This window comes from Girardinichthys multiradiatus, chromosome 12 (assembly GCF_021462225.1).
Source record: "Girardinichthys multiradiatus isolate DD_20200921_A chromosome 12, DD_fGirMul_XY1, whole genome shotgun sequence".
Lineage (NCBI taxonomy): Eukaryota > Metazoa > Chordata > Actinopteri > Cyprinodontiformes > Goodeidae > Girardinichthys > Girardinichthys multiradiatus.
The window spans coordinates 41,011,055-41,028,846 of NC_061805.1; the positions used below are offsets into that span (position 1 = coordinate 41,011,055).

General features: G+C 38.1%; 1 protein-coding gene across 3 annotated transcripts in view; it reads right to left on the minus strand.

Annotated features, from left to right (window-relative positions):
• LOC124877784 (tetratricopeptide repeat protein 28-like) overlaps positions 1–17,792 on the minus strand; it is a 318,485-nt gene that overhangs the window by 113,958 nt on the left and 186,735 nt on the right. For all 3 annotated transcript variants that reach the window (XM_047381288.1, XM_047381287.1, XM_047381289.1), the window contains 2 exons: positions 9,874–10,146; positions 6,991–7,121 (listed from right to left, as the gene is read on the minus strand). In XM_047381288.1, the coding sequence (XP_047237244.1) occupies positions 6,991–7,121; positions 9,874–10,146 (404 nt within the window). The remainder of the gene's footprint in view (positions 1–6,990; positions 7,122–9,873; positions 10,147–17,792) is intronic.

The window sequence follows — 17,792 nt, forward strand, 5'->3', positions numbered from 1 at the left end:
CCATTTAGCTCCCAACCTCACCCCTTATTTAGGAGCTCATCTTTCAGCCCTCAGTCTTATCAGACAAGCTACATTTTTAGCAGGATCCGTACAACCATTACCAAGACAAGCACCCAACCACTAAAAGTGAACTTTTAGAGATGCACCGATCAGCATTGTTTGCCGGTTTTCAAATCTCTGGAAGCAATGGCAATGCTAATTTTTAAAAATTGATTTCTGTCAACTCAAATTTCTATTTAGGAACAAAACTATATAAGTAAATAGATATACCATTAAAGAAGATATATAAGGAGCATTATTTTTGTTTTATCAAAGCCTTGTCGTTGATCATTTCATTATTTAAATGAGTGAGGGCGCATCCATTGTAAAATAACATCTTAATAACAGTTTAAAACCAACACAAAGTTATATCAGGGTTAACATTTCAATATGTCTATGGCATCTTACATAAAGATTAGCACGGTTAGTTTGGTTAGTGTTACTGAAACAGCAGTCTCCATGTGTATTACTGAATGTAAATCATTACCTTAACTCTAAGACTTCCAAAAGGTAATATTTTCAAATCCTGCATATTCCATAAAGAAAGACCCAGAAAACTAAACAAGAAACAAAGAACACAGGACCTTTGCTGCGATACATTCAGCCTTATTGTTATCTACTGAAAGTCTCTCTCTCTCTTTTGCAGCCTGAATGGGCCACAGGCACCTCTTAACATATTGTAAAACAATATATTTCTACTAATTTCAGAGTAATAGGTTAACTTCATTCAAGTACCTGCAGCATATACTGTATAGTGGAAGGAACAGATAGTTAAGGGTTGGGTTTGGTGGCAGTCATTGCTAGAGAATCTTTTTAGATTCACACATGACAAAATTACATCATGAACTCCTGCCAGCCCACCTTAGTTTCACCTAAATACTCACACCCCAAATTAGAGGTAACCTCCTACATGAACCTACTATTATAACAAAAAAAGTCACACAAAAAGGAACAAGGAATAAGAGAGCACACAGAGGAAAACCCCATCCAAACAGCTTTGTTTCACAATTACAGACAGAGCTTTTTTAAATATAGTGGCAGGCCCTTGGATGAAGCCAGGTGCTCACACTGGGACAAAAACAAAAGCTGTTAAAGTCACACTCCTAAAAAGAATAGCAGCCATGTTTATGTTCTATCCGCAAAAAAATCCACAAAGGATATATCCATAAGTCATTGAGCCCAAAGTAACTACCTTAATGCTAGCCCATGACCTCACTTTTTTGGATTGCAGTCGTGGATGACAGAGCGCTCTCTGTTTGAGCCTTTCCACCACTCGGTCTGCTTCTCTGTTTGCTTTTCTTTTTTATGCTCAGTATTTCATCTTCATAGTGTCCTAGATAGAGTTATTACAATCCATTAGTGTCATAAAGTCCACTGGCCAGCTACAGAAAAAAGCTCAACACTATGCTCAGCTTCTCTGTGCAGATGAACACGTCCCAATTGCTATGAGACAAATCAAGATCTGACAGAACAGGCGCTGCATTGCTGCTTGATTCATAAGAAACAACTCATCTCATATCCTGCTCTATTTCTCACTCTGATTATTCACCATGAACAGGTGACTTTAGTTAGGACTTGCAGCTTTTTGGTAGGTTAATGGTTGTAACATTAATTGGCATTATCGGTACTATCAACATCTCTGTCGTTGGATCTAGACAAGGTAAACACAACAAAATCCACACTCTAGATGTGGACCGTAAAGTAAGTCAATCTGAACCTGGTCCAAACTTTATTTTTAGCGCACTTTGATGTCCATGATGTGGACAAAAAAATATTTATAGATACCCAACAAATACATTTTAAGGGCTTAACAAAAACCTTGAATTAGTCCCACTGAAAATGGGTTAGCTTGAATTATTGAAATTAGAAAATTGTTTAGCTTAAAAAATTTGTTTGCTTGTAATACGTGAGATCTAAAAAATAGAAAATTTAATTAAGGAAAAAGGAACAAAATAAAATAATTTTTGCTCATGCTAGGCGTTCAGTGCCATCTTGTAGGCCGTGAACAAATCTAATAAAAGGGATTTGCTTACTAATAATTGTTCCGGACCTTTAACATTATCTAGAAATCCCACTTGGACCTTTAAACATGGACTCTGGGTGCCCCTGCTGTGGGCCATCCTTCAACCTTTTTATATTTAAACCTCTGATTATGTGGCTACTTGACCTCAATGACTTCTCTGACTTCTATTTAATGATGTCACTACATGCCCAGATGTTAGCAATTGAGTTGATAAGTACAATACAATTATAATCTGAGGGCTTAATAATATCCCTGTTGAATTACCGCTTTTAAAAAATTAAATATTGTAGGAAAACAAAAATGTGTGTTAAGGGTTAGTTACATGCACATATATAAACTGTATGTTGTATTGGGAAACTTTATTTATATTTTGCATGATCTAAACTTTGTGTTCACAAGATTAAAACCTTTAAATCAAAAATCCAAACCTATAGCTCATGTGACATGATTGCAGAATGATCTACCAGGCAACATTTTCAAATCAACCATTCATTCCAAGATTTCACTAAGTAGCTCCAGAAAATTATTAGTCACTGCAGTGAACTCAATTAAAGTAACAATTCACAAAAGGCTGTAATCATTGCTTTTCTTCTATACATCAAGAGTCCGTTGTATCTTCTTAAGTAAGTTCATAGACTGTAGGCTGCACATGGGAAATCCAGTCAGAAACAACATCCTGTCCCAGGGCCCCTAGGAAGTGACCTCAGTTTTACAGAGGCCAGATAAAAAAGTTCACATCAGAAACACAAAAACACCCAGTTGGCCGTAATGAGCTGCGCACCAGGCTCCAGTGTGTTCTGAAGGAGACCAGGTGGTGTGACACACATATGATTCTGATTAGGGGGCCTTGAGATGAACGAGAGGAGAGACGGGGAGGAAGTAGGGTGGGCTGTAAGGAGCCAATAACGAGGTTTTGTATATGATGCAACCATTTGTGGAGTTCATTGTCCTCAGCTGGGCGCAGGCAATGTGCCGTACTCACAAATGGACAGTTTACTTTGAAAGTGTATGTGCGTGTATGGGTGGGGGGTGGTGGGACAGTTACACTATTGTTTCCCTCCAAGAGACAAAATCTGAACGCCATGGACTTTAGTGTCTGATCTACTAATATAGTTCTCCGCAGTGCCTTTGGCCTTCAAAGAGGTTCATGTCATTTCCATGATCCAACTAATTTAAGTTTATTTTAGATCAATGTCTGAGAAGAAGCATGTCATGTCTTTGTACAGAGCACAACAAACCTCACCATCATACTCTCTATGATAGCCAAAATGAAGGTCCAGTGTAGCCAAATGTCTTCAGAAGCCAAATGAAAAGTAAAGTCTACCTGTGTGTAATTTAATGTCAGTATAAATTCAGCTCTTCTGTGAAGGCCTCAGAGGTTTGTTAGAGAACATTAGTGAACAAACAGCATCATGAAGACAAAGGAACACAGAACACATGCTAGGGATAAAGTTGTGGAAAAGTTTAAAACAAGGTCAAGTTATGAAAATATATGCCAAATATTTCCTCAAAAACTGTTTAATTGCTGTCCACTCTTTCCATCTGAAAATGACAGAGTGTAGTAAAAATTCAAACCTACCAAGACATTGCCTTGTACCTTAACTGACATGAAGGACAAGAAAGGTATTGATCAGAGAAGCAACCAAGAGGCATATGCTAACTCTGGAAAAGCTGCAGATAGGTACAACTTAGGTGTTAACAGGACAACTCTTTGTTGTCCACTCCACAAATCTGGCTTTGCAGAGAGACTGGCAAAGAAGGCATCATAGATGGAAAAGCATAAGAACCCCCTTAAAAGATTGCCACATACCATGTTGGGACACATCAAACGTGAAGGAAAGTGCAATGGTCGGACCAAAATTTAACTGTGCAGCATACATACAAAAAGCAATGTGAGATGAAAAACTAACACTGCACATTACCTTGAACAGACATTCACCAGCCTGAAACATGGTAGTGGCAGTAATATGCTATCAGGATCCTATTTTTCAGCAGAGACCTAAGAAGCTGGCCAGCCTTGATTGAAAGGTGGAAAGAGTTATATACAGGAGAATCTTGGAAGAAAACCAATTAGAGGCAGCAAAAGCCTTGAGATTAAGGCTGAGGTTCACCTTCCAACAACCCTAAACATACAGCCAGAACTGTAATAAAATTGCGTAGATTGAAGCATATTCATGTTGCAGAATGTCCTAGTCAAAGTCCAAATCTAAATCTAATTGAGAGTATGTGGTAAGACTTGAAAACTCATCTTCAAAGATGCTCTTCTACCCAATCTGTCAGAGCTCGAGCTACTTTGCAAAGAAGAATGGGGATCATTTCAGTCTCTAAATCTACAATGCAAACCTCCCAAAGAGTTGCAGCTGTAACTGCTGTGAAATGTGGTTCTAAAATGTACTGAGATGAATTATTAATACACACCACAGTTTTCAGATTGATTTGTTAAAAAAATGAAAACCAGGTATCATTGGCCCTACAGTCTGTACTACTTTGTGTTGCTCTATCACTCAAAAGCATAGCAAAATACATGAACAATTATAGCTCCAACATGACTAAATGTGACAAGGTTCAAGGGCTATCAATACATTTGCGAGACACTGTACGTATCATGGACCACACAGTCATACATTTGATCTTTGGAAGTAAAATACTTTAAGGACACCCTTGTCCTCATTCCTCAACAGTAAGTTTCATCCTGGTGTATTGTGCTGCACTTGACTGGACTGTTTAAATGCCTCGCGATATGGAGGAACAAAAACAAACAGGCCTGCCAGTCTGGTGGGAAGGATAAGGAAGGGGAAACAGGGAGCCATTCTTCTCCTTGTGTGACAGGAATTGTGTAGGAACAAGCACCTGTCACCCCTCAACAATGACCACAAAGGTCAGGAGGAGAGACAGAAAGAGTTGAGAGACAGAGAGCAGAGAGAGAGGGCACCACAGGATTGAAAGTGGATCTGGCTGTCCAAATCATTTCCTTCCAAATTATTTTCCATAATGTCATGATGAAAATTTAACATTCATATATTTTAGATTCATTGCACACTAACTGAAATATTTCAGGTCTTTTATTGTCTTAATACGGATGATTTTGGCATACAGCTCATGAAAACTCAAAATTCCTATCTCACAAAATTAGCATATCATTAAAAGGGTCTCTAAACGAGCTATGAACCTAATCATCTGAATCAACAAGTTAACTCTAAACACCTGCAAAAGATTCCTAGGGCCTTTAAAACTCCCAGCCTGGTTCATCACTCAAAACCCCAATCATGGGTAAGACTGCCGACCTGACTGCTGTCCAGAAGGCCACTATTGACACCCTCAAGCAAGAGGGTAAGACACAGAAAGAAATTTCTGTACGAATAGGCTGTTCCCAGAGTGCTGTATCAAGGCACCTCAGTGGGAAGTCTGTGGGAAGGAAAAAGTGTGGCAGAAAACGTTGCACAACGAGAAGAGGTGACCGAACCCTGAGGAAGATTGTGGAGAAGGGCCGATTCCAGACCTTGGGGGACCTGCGGAAGCAGTGGACTGAGTGTGGAGTAGAAACATCCAGAGCCACTGTGCACAGGCGTGTGCAGGAAATGGGCTACAGGTGCCGCATTCCCCAGACCTGGGCTACAGAGAAGCAGCACTGGACTGTTGCTCAGTGGTCCAAAGTACTTTTTTCGGATGAAAGCAAATTCTGCATGTCATTCAGAAATCAAGGTGCCAGAGTCTGGAGGAAGACTGGGGAGAAGGAAATGCCAAAATGCCAGAAGTCCAGTGTCAAGTACCCACAGTCAGTGATGGTCTGGGGTGCCGTGTCAGCTGCTGGTGTTGGTCCACTGTGTTTTATCAAGGGCAGGATCAATGCAGCTAGCTATCAGGAGATTTTTGAGCACTTCATGCTTCCATCTGCTGAAAAGCTTTATGGAGATGAAGATTTCATTTTTCAGCACGACCTGGCACCTGCTCACAGTGCCAAAACCACTGGTAAATGGTTTACTGACCATGGTATCACTGTGCTCAATTGGCCTGCCAACTCTCCTGACCTGAACCCCATAGAGAATCTGTGGGATATTGTGAAGAGAACGTTGAGAGACTCAAGACCCAACACTCTGGATGAGCTAAAGGCCGCTATTGAAGCATCCTGGGCCTCCATAAGACCTCAGCAGTGCCACAGGCTGATTGCCTCCATGCCACGCCGCATTGAAGCAGTCATTTCTGCCAAAGGATTCCCGACCAAGTTTTGAGTGCATAACTGTACATGATTATTTGAAGGTTGACGTTTTTTGTATTAAAAACACTTTTCTTTTATTGGTCGGATGAAATATGCTAATTTTGTGAGATAGGAATTTTGGGTTTTCATGAGCTGTATGCCACAATCATCCGTATTAAGACAATAAAAGACCTGAAATATTTCAGTTAGTGTGCAATGAATCTAAAATATATGAATGTTTAATTTTCATCATGACATTATGGAAAATAATGAACTTTATCACAATATGCTAATATTTTGAGAAGGACCTGTATTTCCTGCAAATTGCACTTTAAAAACGCTGCATGTTTGAAAGCCAGAAAGTCAGGTATTCATCTGAATAACATCACCATTAACTGTTTGCATCAATTTTAGCAGCAGCTAAAGCTCTCTATTATATGTGTCTGTTGCTCGTACTATCTTTTTTTTTTTCCACCTTCCCCTTTATGTATGCTCTGTACCAATTTCACACAAATTTTTTTCTGAAATGACAGAGTAGCAGCATTTCTGTGTCCTTCATATTTCCCCTTCACGTGTCCTCCAAACAGGGAGAGCAGAGGAATTTCAAGGCAATCCTGCACTTTCGAACATGATAAGAGACTCATGGAAAAGAAAAATCGACCTCAATTTATTATCCTCTGCAGTGACAGTTGGCCTGCTCTACCTATTACAGGGCCGCTGTAACACTACTTACCTCTCTGTCCTTTAGCTTCATGGCCAGAACCAGCTGGCTGCGGTGGTTGGTCAATGCTTCACGGTAGTTTCCCTTGGAGAAGAATGCAGAGCCCAGATTCCCATGAGCACGGCATTCCCCAGTTTGGTCACCTGAAGAGGTAAGAAACAAAAGACTTGAAATAAAGAAACTGACACATTCACTATCTGCTGGATAAAATTAGAAACCAGCTGCTGTTTATTTCATATCACGCTACTGTGTCATGAACCATATGTATGCCACTTGCATACCACAGCACCCTTAAAAGGTAAAGTGGCCATTCTGCGTTCTCCTCTGCAGAACAGATTATTTGACAGCTGCTGGTGTTGATCTTAAAGCTCCGGAGGGTAAAAGGGGAAAGCCTTATTATTTCTGCCTGACAGCAAGGCCTCACAGTAAGGGCCAAAGAAAAGCTCAAGTCTCTGTGCTCCACCTGAGAACCTCAGCTTCTTATCTCCAGCTGCTCTGCCCACTCATGTGTCAAATGTGTGGGGGTAAGAAGAGTGGAGCCAGTCAGTGCTGAATGCTTTTTTTTAGGCATCTTAACCTTCTGAGTTTTTTTTCCATTTTGTACAGTTTCTGCAGTAAATGAACGTTTTTCTTTGCTAATGTAAGTTGCTAAAGACAGTTTAAAATATAAACTCAATAATCAATTTGTCTGGTTCCCATATGAATACTAACCATTCACTCCAGTATTGCTTAAAAATATTTTGAATGCCATTAATTATAGATCTTCAAGCGAAATCGATAATTGGCAAATATCATTATCGGCAGGTGAAAGTTTTACAAGTAACTGGAGGTTGGATATTGGCCACAAAATTAAAAACAGTGTAAAAGTAGTGTAGTTTTTGGCACACATTCAGTTTTGCTGAAGAACAATGAAAAGAGGCGAATGAAAATTGAAGATTCACTCTTTTGTCAGATAACAAGATTAATTTGCTCTCCCTATATTGGGTTCAGTAAGTCTGATAGGTATCTTGCCAGGATTCCTCATGATTGCAAAACAGTGACAGGGAAGCATGGAGGTGGGAGTTGGATAATATGTGGTCATATTTGTACAAACAGGGATATATACACTACTGGTCAAATGTTTTAGATACACTTTCTCACTTAATGGTTCTCTTTATTTTCTTGACTATTTGCTATGTAGATTCTCACCAAAGGCAGCAAAACAGTGAATGAACACACATGGAATCATATAGTAAACAAATAGTGTGAAATAACTCTAAACATTTTTATATTTTTCAAAATAGCCGCCCTTTGCTTTAATGACTGCTTTGCTCTCTTAGCATTCTCTCCATGAGCTTCATGAGGTGGTCACCTGAAATGGTTTCCCAAAGAGTCTTGAAAGAACTTCCCAGAGGTTCATTGAGAGATGGCTAAAAGTTAATATTGAAGTCATCACAGCAAAGGGCGACTGCTTTAAGGAATCTAAAATAAAAAACAAATTTAAAGTTCTTTTACTAATTTTTGTTTGCTACATAATTCCATAATTCACAGTTTTGATGCCTTCAGAAAGAATCTACGTACAATGTAAATAGTCATAAACATGAAGAAAACCATTAAAGGAGAAAGTGTTGTGCTGAGGAACACAGTCAGTTATTAAACATGAGGATGAAACTATGAAGAATGAACATTTGAATCTTAATAATAAAAGATGTGATGACATTTTAAGTGCATATTATGCAAAGTGTCATTTTGATATATTACATCAAAAAAAGGAAAGCAATTACAAGGCTGTGCAGAAACTGAGATTTTCAAGATTTCAGCATAAACATCAGTGATGGACTGATGGACATAAAACATTGTCATTATTAGGGGCAAAATATTTAGACCTATAACGGTCTGAGATGCACCAAGAAATCTACTGGTGACCAAAATATTTTTTTAGCCTTTGTCGGCAACATTAAAACTGACCTGATCTGTTTCCAGGCAGTAAATGCACTTTACTTAGGCAATGGCTGGTCACAGTGACAACAACACGTTTTGGTGTGGAAGTTACTGAGTAACGTAGGCTCAGTTATATAAGATAGTAAGAACCTTCAGAAAGGCATATGTATTATCTGAGTAATGTCAGCTGTTCATTCAGGCTTCCACAACAGGGATGTTAAACATGGGCAGAAAATAGAAACCTGAACTTCTTACAGCAAAGTTGTTAAATATTATCCTCTTGGAGAGTCCATTACAGTCTGTCATGGAACATAGTGGATTAGCAAATTTCGGAAGCCTTTGGGAAATCCCATAGCTAAGGTTAAGACTTTCTTTACAGGTAATAATGCCAACAGCATTATGTGCATTAATTTAATTGTTAATGTAAGACAAGGACAGTTTAAAATATCACCTCTACCAATTCTCTTTGTTTTTGACTTAATAGTGAATTCCTTTGTGACTAAAGAGCTGTGTAACACCTACTGCTCTCTCTCCCACACAAAACAACACCACCTTTGACTCATGAATAACAAATAAATAACTGGTCATAAGAGAAAGGCTGCTTGTGGCTTTGGTACAGTAACAATAAAGTAATCAAGAACTTACACTCCTAACATACAGTAACAGTAAATCTGAACTTTTTCTTCTGCAAATTAAGATGGACACTAATGATATTATAGAAAAATAAAAGAGTGATATGATGCATATTACATTTTTAGCTTTGCAAATAAAATAGATAAAAACAACAAAATGATGACCTATGTCTTGTCTTTCTATTTTCTCTCTATTTGGGTCTCATAACCTGGTGGATTTTTATGTATATATATTTCTGTTTTTTCAGCTAACAATCCCATGCATCTTTAATTGAAGCAATTCATAAAAGTAAAACGACTGCTCTACATCATTGTCACAATGCCCTGTTCCCAGCTGACATACCTAAGGTCTTGGCCACTTCCAAGTCTTGCTGCATGTACCCGAGGCTCTTCTCTGTGTTGCCCAGGGACCAGTGGGCGCTGCTGAGGGCCGAGAAGACGGAGCCGCGTAGCTTGAGGCTGCACGTCCCTATCTTCAAAGCGGCTTCGAGCACCACCACGGAGGCCGTGTGATGGCCTGCGGTCAGTAGCTCCTGGCCAATCACAGACACCACCACAAAGGGACTTTTGTCCAGCTTCATCTTTTGCAGTTGCTGATAGGTGGGCTCCAGAGAATCTGTGCAGAGCAAAAACAAGTTGGAAACAGACTATAAAGTTTGCCAGAGTACACACAACTTTCGGCTGCCAGGCTGAGTGACAACATGTTAGGTAGATTGTGGTAAATGTGTTAGAGATTTGTAAACTGTGTTAAAGGTGGGATTTGTCTCCCCTCAGATTCTACTTTCTTTAAATAACAGCTTTCTCCTGCTTCCACAATCATACCCTGTAGTTAGGCTAAATGACGGTCGGCCTTGACAATTTAACAATAATTCTATGCACTGCATGAGCCATTTTTCATAATCTTCTTCGACTTGGGTAATCTCAGGCAGTTTTCACTGCATAAAATGCCAAATGTTTAGACCATTGCTGATGACTGTTCTCTTAAACCACCTGATGAAATTATGTCAAAATTGTGGCCTTTTTCAGGTAACATGACTGCAAGGTATTAACATTAAAATGACAGGATGGTTGTAAAACAAAAACAGCTCATGCCAGTGTGTAGTGGAGATGTGATGGAGGAGCACAAAGCAAAGGAGGCGTAGAAGGTGACCCTTGAAGAGGCTGAAAACTCACACAATGACATAAATCAATGTTGTACCACATGGGAATGGGGATCTCCAGCCTTTTCAGATTATAGAGCCCTGTGGCAGATGGCAACATCAAATGTCCTGACCTGACCAAGTGTATGTATGTGATCTAATAATGCATATGTGGTGCTTTTTGTATGTATTGCAATTTATATACTGTGCCTTCCAAACATATGTCTATCCCCTACACTTTTTTGTTACATAACAACCAGAAACATTAATATATTTTATTGGAACTTTATGTGATAGACGAACAAAAAGTAGTAGATTGCTTTAAAGTTAAAATGAGACATGATTTTATAAATGCTTAGGGTATGGCATGCATTGGTACCCTTTCATCTGACACCTGAAAATAAATCAGGTGAAATCTATTTCTTCAGAGTAGAATGCACACAATTTTCAGTCACCAGACAGCAAAGCTGGTAGAGGCACTTGCAGTTTTAATGGCAGCAAAAATATTTTCTGAGGGGAGCTGAAACACACACCACATTCAAAGTTGAAAAACCATGGACTAATTTCCTTCCACCCCACACCACTGTGATAGACAAACAAGAAACAATGAAATATGTGGTTTTGACAAAATGAGTAAAGGTTTATGCTATATCAATACTTTTCTAAGGCACTGTATAGTAAGATGAGACTGGTAGAAATTATGCATGGCCTTGAATTGTAAAAACTTTGAAAAGGGTTGGTTCTAATTAGATCAAAGCATTGCACACTACAGATAATCTCCCAATTCAAACAGTGTATAATTTAATTTTTATCTTCAGATAAAAGTGTCTGAAAGTGTTTACTTACGAACATTTTAACACAAGAACATCTGAACAAATGGGGTGAACCATAGAACCTAACAAGAATGCTTGTCTATGTACACAAACACACACACACACACACCTGCACTCACAAGCTCACAGAATATGAGATGCATCCCCATACAAGCACACAAAAGTATAACTGATGAAGTTCTTTCAAGAGCATCTCTTCTGTTCCGGCACTTGGCAGAACGCCCTGCTTATGGAGACAGTGCATGCATATTATATCCATTCACACCTTGTAATTGCCTTCAGAGTGACACTGAGAGCTGAATCATAAATCAAACGCAAAAAAAAATGCTTTTTTAAAAAGGTGTCATGGCTGTTACGTTTATAAGCAGGTCGTTGTGACAACACTGGAGTGCATTATTCCCTACACACAACACAGGCACAGAAATAGATGCTAGAGCTGGCTTTAAACGAGCTATGAGATATATATGATCTGAGATATCATAAACTTCGTCGAATTTTCTTAACAAAATGCCTTTTCAATGTTGTAATTTATATTTATATTGTGATGGTACATGGTCATTAATTATTTTCCACACTAGCTTTGTACTGTTCTGACTGCCTATAGCGTGTTCCAGCTGTCTGCAGGTAAGGCTGGACACATCCCTTTTTCTGCAAAGATCAAATCGAAAACATAAATATTTTTAACAAGAGATTTTACATCAAGCCTAGACAGCTTTGGACTTGCACAGTTTATTGACTTTCCATTCACTACGAAGGACACATTCTTGTATTTTGTTCTGGTTTAATCCCCTCTCAGTGTGCTGCATCCAATTTGCCCATACTTGACCATGAAGTATTTTCCTTTAATGTCAATCTACAAGTTTATAGATCTCACTCCATCTCTTTCATCAGGTTTTACCACTCACAAAAACATGTTTGAAGACCATGCAAAATACTATAAGGATAGGTCACCAAAGCCAAATCTGACTATTAAGCTAACCTCATGCTCAGGTGAAGGGAACATCAGATCATTGTTTTTTTGTTTTTTTTTACCATCAACACCATATTATGACACTCAAGACAATTGCCGCAATAACTCCTGAAAAAAAAAAACAGGTGCTGATCCTAATAACATAATTAACTTCTGTCCAATTTCTTACTTACCCTTAATATCTCTGCTGTCCAGGTTCATACTCATCTTTCCAATAATCATTGAATTGAAGAAGTTGGTATTCATCCCCTCCATAGCACTGAGATGGCTTTGGTTAAAATAACCAAAGATCTCCTGATTGCGGCAGACTCTGGACTTTTATCACTACTGATCCTCCTAAACCTCCTTGACACCATTTCTTATGATATCCTCCTTGACAGATTATCTCCAGGGTTCTCTGGCACATCTTTGAAGTGTTTCAAATCTTAACTTTTTAACCATCATCAATTTGTTCAGCTCAAGAAGTTCAAATCCCAGCCTTTCCTTGTCACTACCTGTGTACCTCAGGGTTCTGTCGTTCTCCCTCTGCTCTTTATCATCTGTTGTGTTCCATTTGGTCTTATTTTGAGGAAATTTGGTATTCACTTTCATCGCTACGCAGTGTCATCTGCGTAGCGACACCCAGCTCTACCTCTCTACTGAGCCCAAAGCCACCCTTCCACTATATCTTTCCTTTCAGGCTTCCTTAAACTGAACTCCAAGAAAACTGAATTTCTCCTTGTTGACATCAATTCCACTTTAATGCAACAAAATGCAACAACCAATTACAATGATTCATGATTCAATGAATCTTCAGTTTCTCTATTGTTTTAATGAAAACAATCTTTATTTTTTTTCTAAAAAGATAGGTGAGTGTGTTTATGGTAAATACATTTTGTCTTTATTTTACTGCTAAATGTTTGTAATATTGGATTTCTTATCTGGTTTGACTCTCTTGTGCAGCAATAACTGGAAAATAAGCTGTAATAGTTAATTATTTATTCTGTACAGAGCGCGTTTGATAATTTTACACTATTTTACTTAAGGTTAGGACTTTCTTAGTCCAAAACAAAACGGGTTATCTTGCTGGATGATAATTTTTCTCTAGAAGTTAAATTAACTCAATTCAGTTATTTCATTCGAATTTAAAATATACAATAGAAAGCTGACAATACAGCCTTGGTGTTTCAAATACAAAATAAAGCTGTTGAGCTTTTATTCTACTCAAATAGTTTATTTTAAAGTTTACTTTCTATGATTTATTTTGTGTCATTGACTCTTTTTACTTGCAACCATAAATGAGTAACAGAATGGAGATCAAATTGTACCTCTTCATCCTGATGTCTAAAGGATAAAATTCAGATGACATCTCCACACCATGCTGTGCTTTCACCTGCAACATGCTGATCATGACTCTCGCTGGTTGCTTCAAATTTCAAGTCCATGATCATGAATGGGGTCAGCTGGTTGTCAGAAATAGTTTATTGCGGCTTTTTGAAACAGTTACTCACTCTTTATCTTCAGGCACATTCAGCTGCCAAGCTCTGACTATTGAATCCCTGCCTCACTTTAAGAAGTTGTTCTGTTTGATATTGAAGATTTAAATCAAACAAGACAGCTTTTCCTGTCTCATTTACTAATTTATTATTTTACCACTTTGAAATTGTACAATTTTGTTGAGTGACGCGTGTCCCAGCCGCTTGACCTGGAGAGTCCTTATATACACAGCTCGCTCGGTTCATGCTGCGATCGGCTGTAGCATGGCGCCATCTTAGTAGTCTATTATTCCATTTTATCAGTCATTCTGATGGCTAATTAAAACACAAAATATCAGGAATTAATTGTCCAAAATATGACTGATTTCTAAGTCAGCAAGAAATTTTGAAAACATTGTTTTATTAAAAAGTTTTTTATTTTTACTTTGCAATGTGTTGGTTCCAAAACATACATATTCACACTGAACTGCAAAATCACTGCTTCGTTTTATTGGTTTCAGTTTTATTCTTATTTGTTACTTTTTACAATTTTTGTCGTAGTATTAGTTTTCCTTCTTTTCTTTTTTATTTAGTAGTAGTTTAATGTTATTAGTCTAGTTAACGAGTTTGTTGGCTGAAGTATTTTAACTTGCAGATAAAGTATTTTGTTAATAAACTCTTGTTTAGAGAGATATTTTTTGTTTATTCTGTACATGCGTGCAGGGCTTGCTGTTTAAGAACGTCAGTGCATGAATTCACTCATTCATCATTTGTTCTATGATATCACACCTCACAAGTATGTATTCATAAAAAGAATAAATGACACATACTGAGAGGTTTTTTGGCTATTAATTCCTGATTATCAGGTGGTGCCCCAACTTGGTAATTTTCATTAAAATGAATAACTTTGCAAATAAATTCCCTTGGTACTTAATATTAGTTATTCATAGCCAAACCAAACCTGTTGTGGAATAACAACTGCTCTTCATTTTTAATAGAGCAATCACCTGTGCTATGAGGTCACTGCAATGAAGCTCTCTTTGACTCCTTTTCAGGTATAAACACTTTTTATGTTGACTCAGAATCAATCATACTGTGTGTTTTTCTACACCTGTTATATAATATGTTCATATTACAATTTGTTTAGTTTTTCCCTTTAGATTTAAATGGGTATGGTTCCCCAAATGATTTGTGTTCATTCTCATAGTATTGTTTCACATTGCCAGGTTTAATATCTGTTTCTTACATTAAAGAGAAACAGGTTAAATTTCCCATAGGAAAAAAAAAACATGTAGGAACTCATTCAGTCAGACAGTATAATTTTAAGGACTGCATCTCTTTCTTCTTTTTCACCGGAGGCCCACGGACTCATCCTGTATTACAGCAAATACCATAAAGGCTAAAAAAGCTGTGCAACATAAAAAGGGTCACTGCTAATGCAAGGAAAGAAGCACAACTAAAAAAACAACCACTCTGGCAGCAGATAATACTGCATTTGAGTCCACATATGGATTGTAGTGCACTATTTGAGAAGCTCTGAATGAGAATCAAGAATCAAATACAATCTGGAAACTTTTCTCCGTTCAGTGGCTTGTTTTTGGATAGATGTTATAGTAGCGTGTCAATAAATTAACGGTGGTTTGAGGACACAGAAATGTGTTAATATACCTACGGTGACATAAATCGGTAAGATTAGTAATCACAACAAGATGTAATCTGATTTTTAATTACAGGGTTGCACAAATGCACAGCTACTGTAAACGGACAAAGGAAAACCTTTCTGAATACAGATCATACAATGATATAAGGGACTTGAACAAAAGAGCATAATTGAAAAAAAAAGTACAAGTTTTTTAAGAACTAATATTCTTGTTCTCACATAGAGGTGTAGCAAGTTGAAGAACTGAATGTAAAATCACCACATAAGTAAATCTCATTAAAACAAATCAATTTTTGTTAACCTTTTATAAAAGGTGTAGCCATATATTTTCAAATAAACAGCCAGATCTGGGTTTGAATGTCCCTCCTTAAAGGGGAGAAAGCAGTACACACCTACCTTTCACTTCTACTGGGACTTTAGCTGTGTAACACAAATTATTCTCCTTGTTTGTAGCCGTAATATTGATTATGGCCCCCAAGTGCCAACAGCCCCACTGAGAGGATCATTGTTTTAAATCCTTTGACCTAGCTACCTCTCCTAAACACACCTTGGTTTAGCTCTTCCCATTATTGCCTGGCACTCAGGGAAGTAGGGTAAACAATTAGAGGATTAAGTGGCTTGGTCTAAATATTGCTCTTCCCCTACTGAGAAAACCCTTTCTGGTCCACAATAAACTGGTCTGGGCTCAGACCCAAATTTGTTTTGTTTTTGCTTTTTTGATTCCAATCGCAGGCAGAAAAGCTCATGGTGCTAACATGGGCACTCCATTCTTTGCTCTCTGTGCCATTTTTTTCTCTTTGCATCTGCACCCAAATTTCTAGAGGACTGCTGCTCTCAACTTCTCACTGATCAGATCTCTGCAGCGACAGATCTCATAACACATTTCACAAAAAGATTTGGATCATAAAACCAGACCACATGTTTTAAGAGACCCTGTTTCACCATAGTTTGGCAAAAAGGTGAAGGCGATGAAAAATGTAAAGATGAACTAAACTCGTAAAACAGGTACAGCCATAATGTAGTTTAAATAATTATCATTGGAATTTCATTCAAAAAGTTCAACTTTATATTTTTATCTTACATAGATTAACAACAAACAGAGTGATATATTTCCAATGTTTAAGTTTATTTTGATGACTGTGGCACAGATAAAAACACCGATTTATAATTCTCAGAAATTCAGAGTATTAGATAGGCCCAATAAAAAAGTATTTTTAATACAGAAATGCCAGTCTACCCCCTCATCGGGGGGGTGTTCTGATCCAGGGAAGTGACAAGTCTGCATGCAAACTGGAGGTGGATCATTGGTCCACTGGTGTGGTCAGAACCACCTGGAGCTTAACCACTCAAGATTGTGGAGATGATGGTGAACCTTCGAAGAACTCGCACCAAGGGGAGAAGAACTCCTCCCACACACAGACACTGTTCGGAAGCAGAAAATGCAACTCAAGAAGTACAATCTGCCACTGGTCTTCTATACTGCCATTATTCAGTCTGTCCTGTGTTTGTCCATTACTGCATGGTTTAGCTCATCCACAAAACAGGATAGGTCCAGACTGCAATGAACAATTGGGTCTGCAGAGAGAATCATCTGGGCTGACCTTCCCTCCATCCAGGACTTGTACAAGTTTATGGTCAGGAAAAGGGCAGCTAACATCTCTGTAGACTCCACACATCCTGGACACTAACTGTTTAGACTTTTACCTTCAAGCAGGCGCTACAGAACACTATTTGCAAAAAACAGCTACCACAGAGACAGTTTCTTTCCCCACGCTGTCTCTGTGATGAACACAATAAACACATTACGGGCTGAGTAGTCAGCTACTCTGATGTGAAAGAAAATACTCATATTTGCACCTCACAACCTGCCTTTCTTTTTCTTTACATAAAGAAATGGCTGTTCATACAAATACATGTACATACTGCTCCTTTTATCCTTATTTGTATTTCTTCTAAAGTTTATATATTTACACAGATTTTCTGTGCTGTGAGCGCTTGAAACCAAAGTCAAATTTCCTTTTTTAAACACAGTCTTAGTCATTAAAGCTGATTCTAGTTTCCTGACAATCAGGTGGTGCCCCAGCTTGGTAATTAATTAAACTAACTAACTTTATTCCTGTTTTCAATGCATTTTATTAGTGTGACAGAATAAAATCTGATTTTTCAGTGCTTGACCTGCCAATTGCCGATCAGAACCAATTGATAT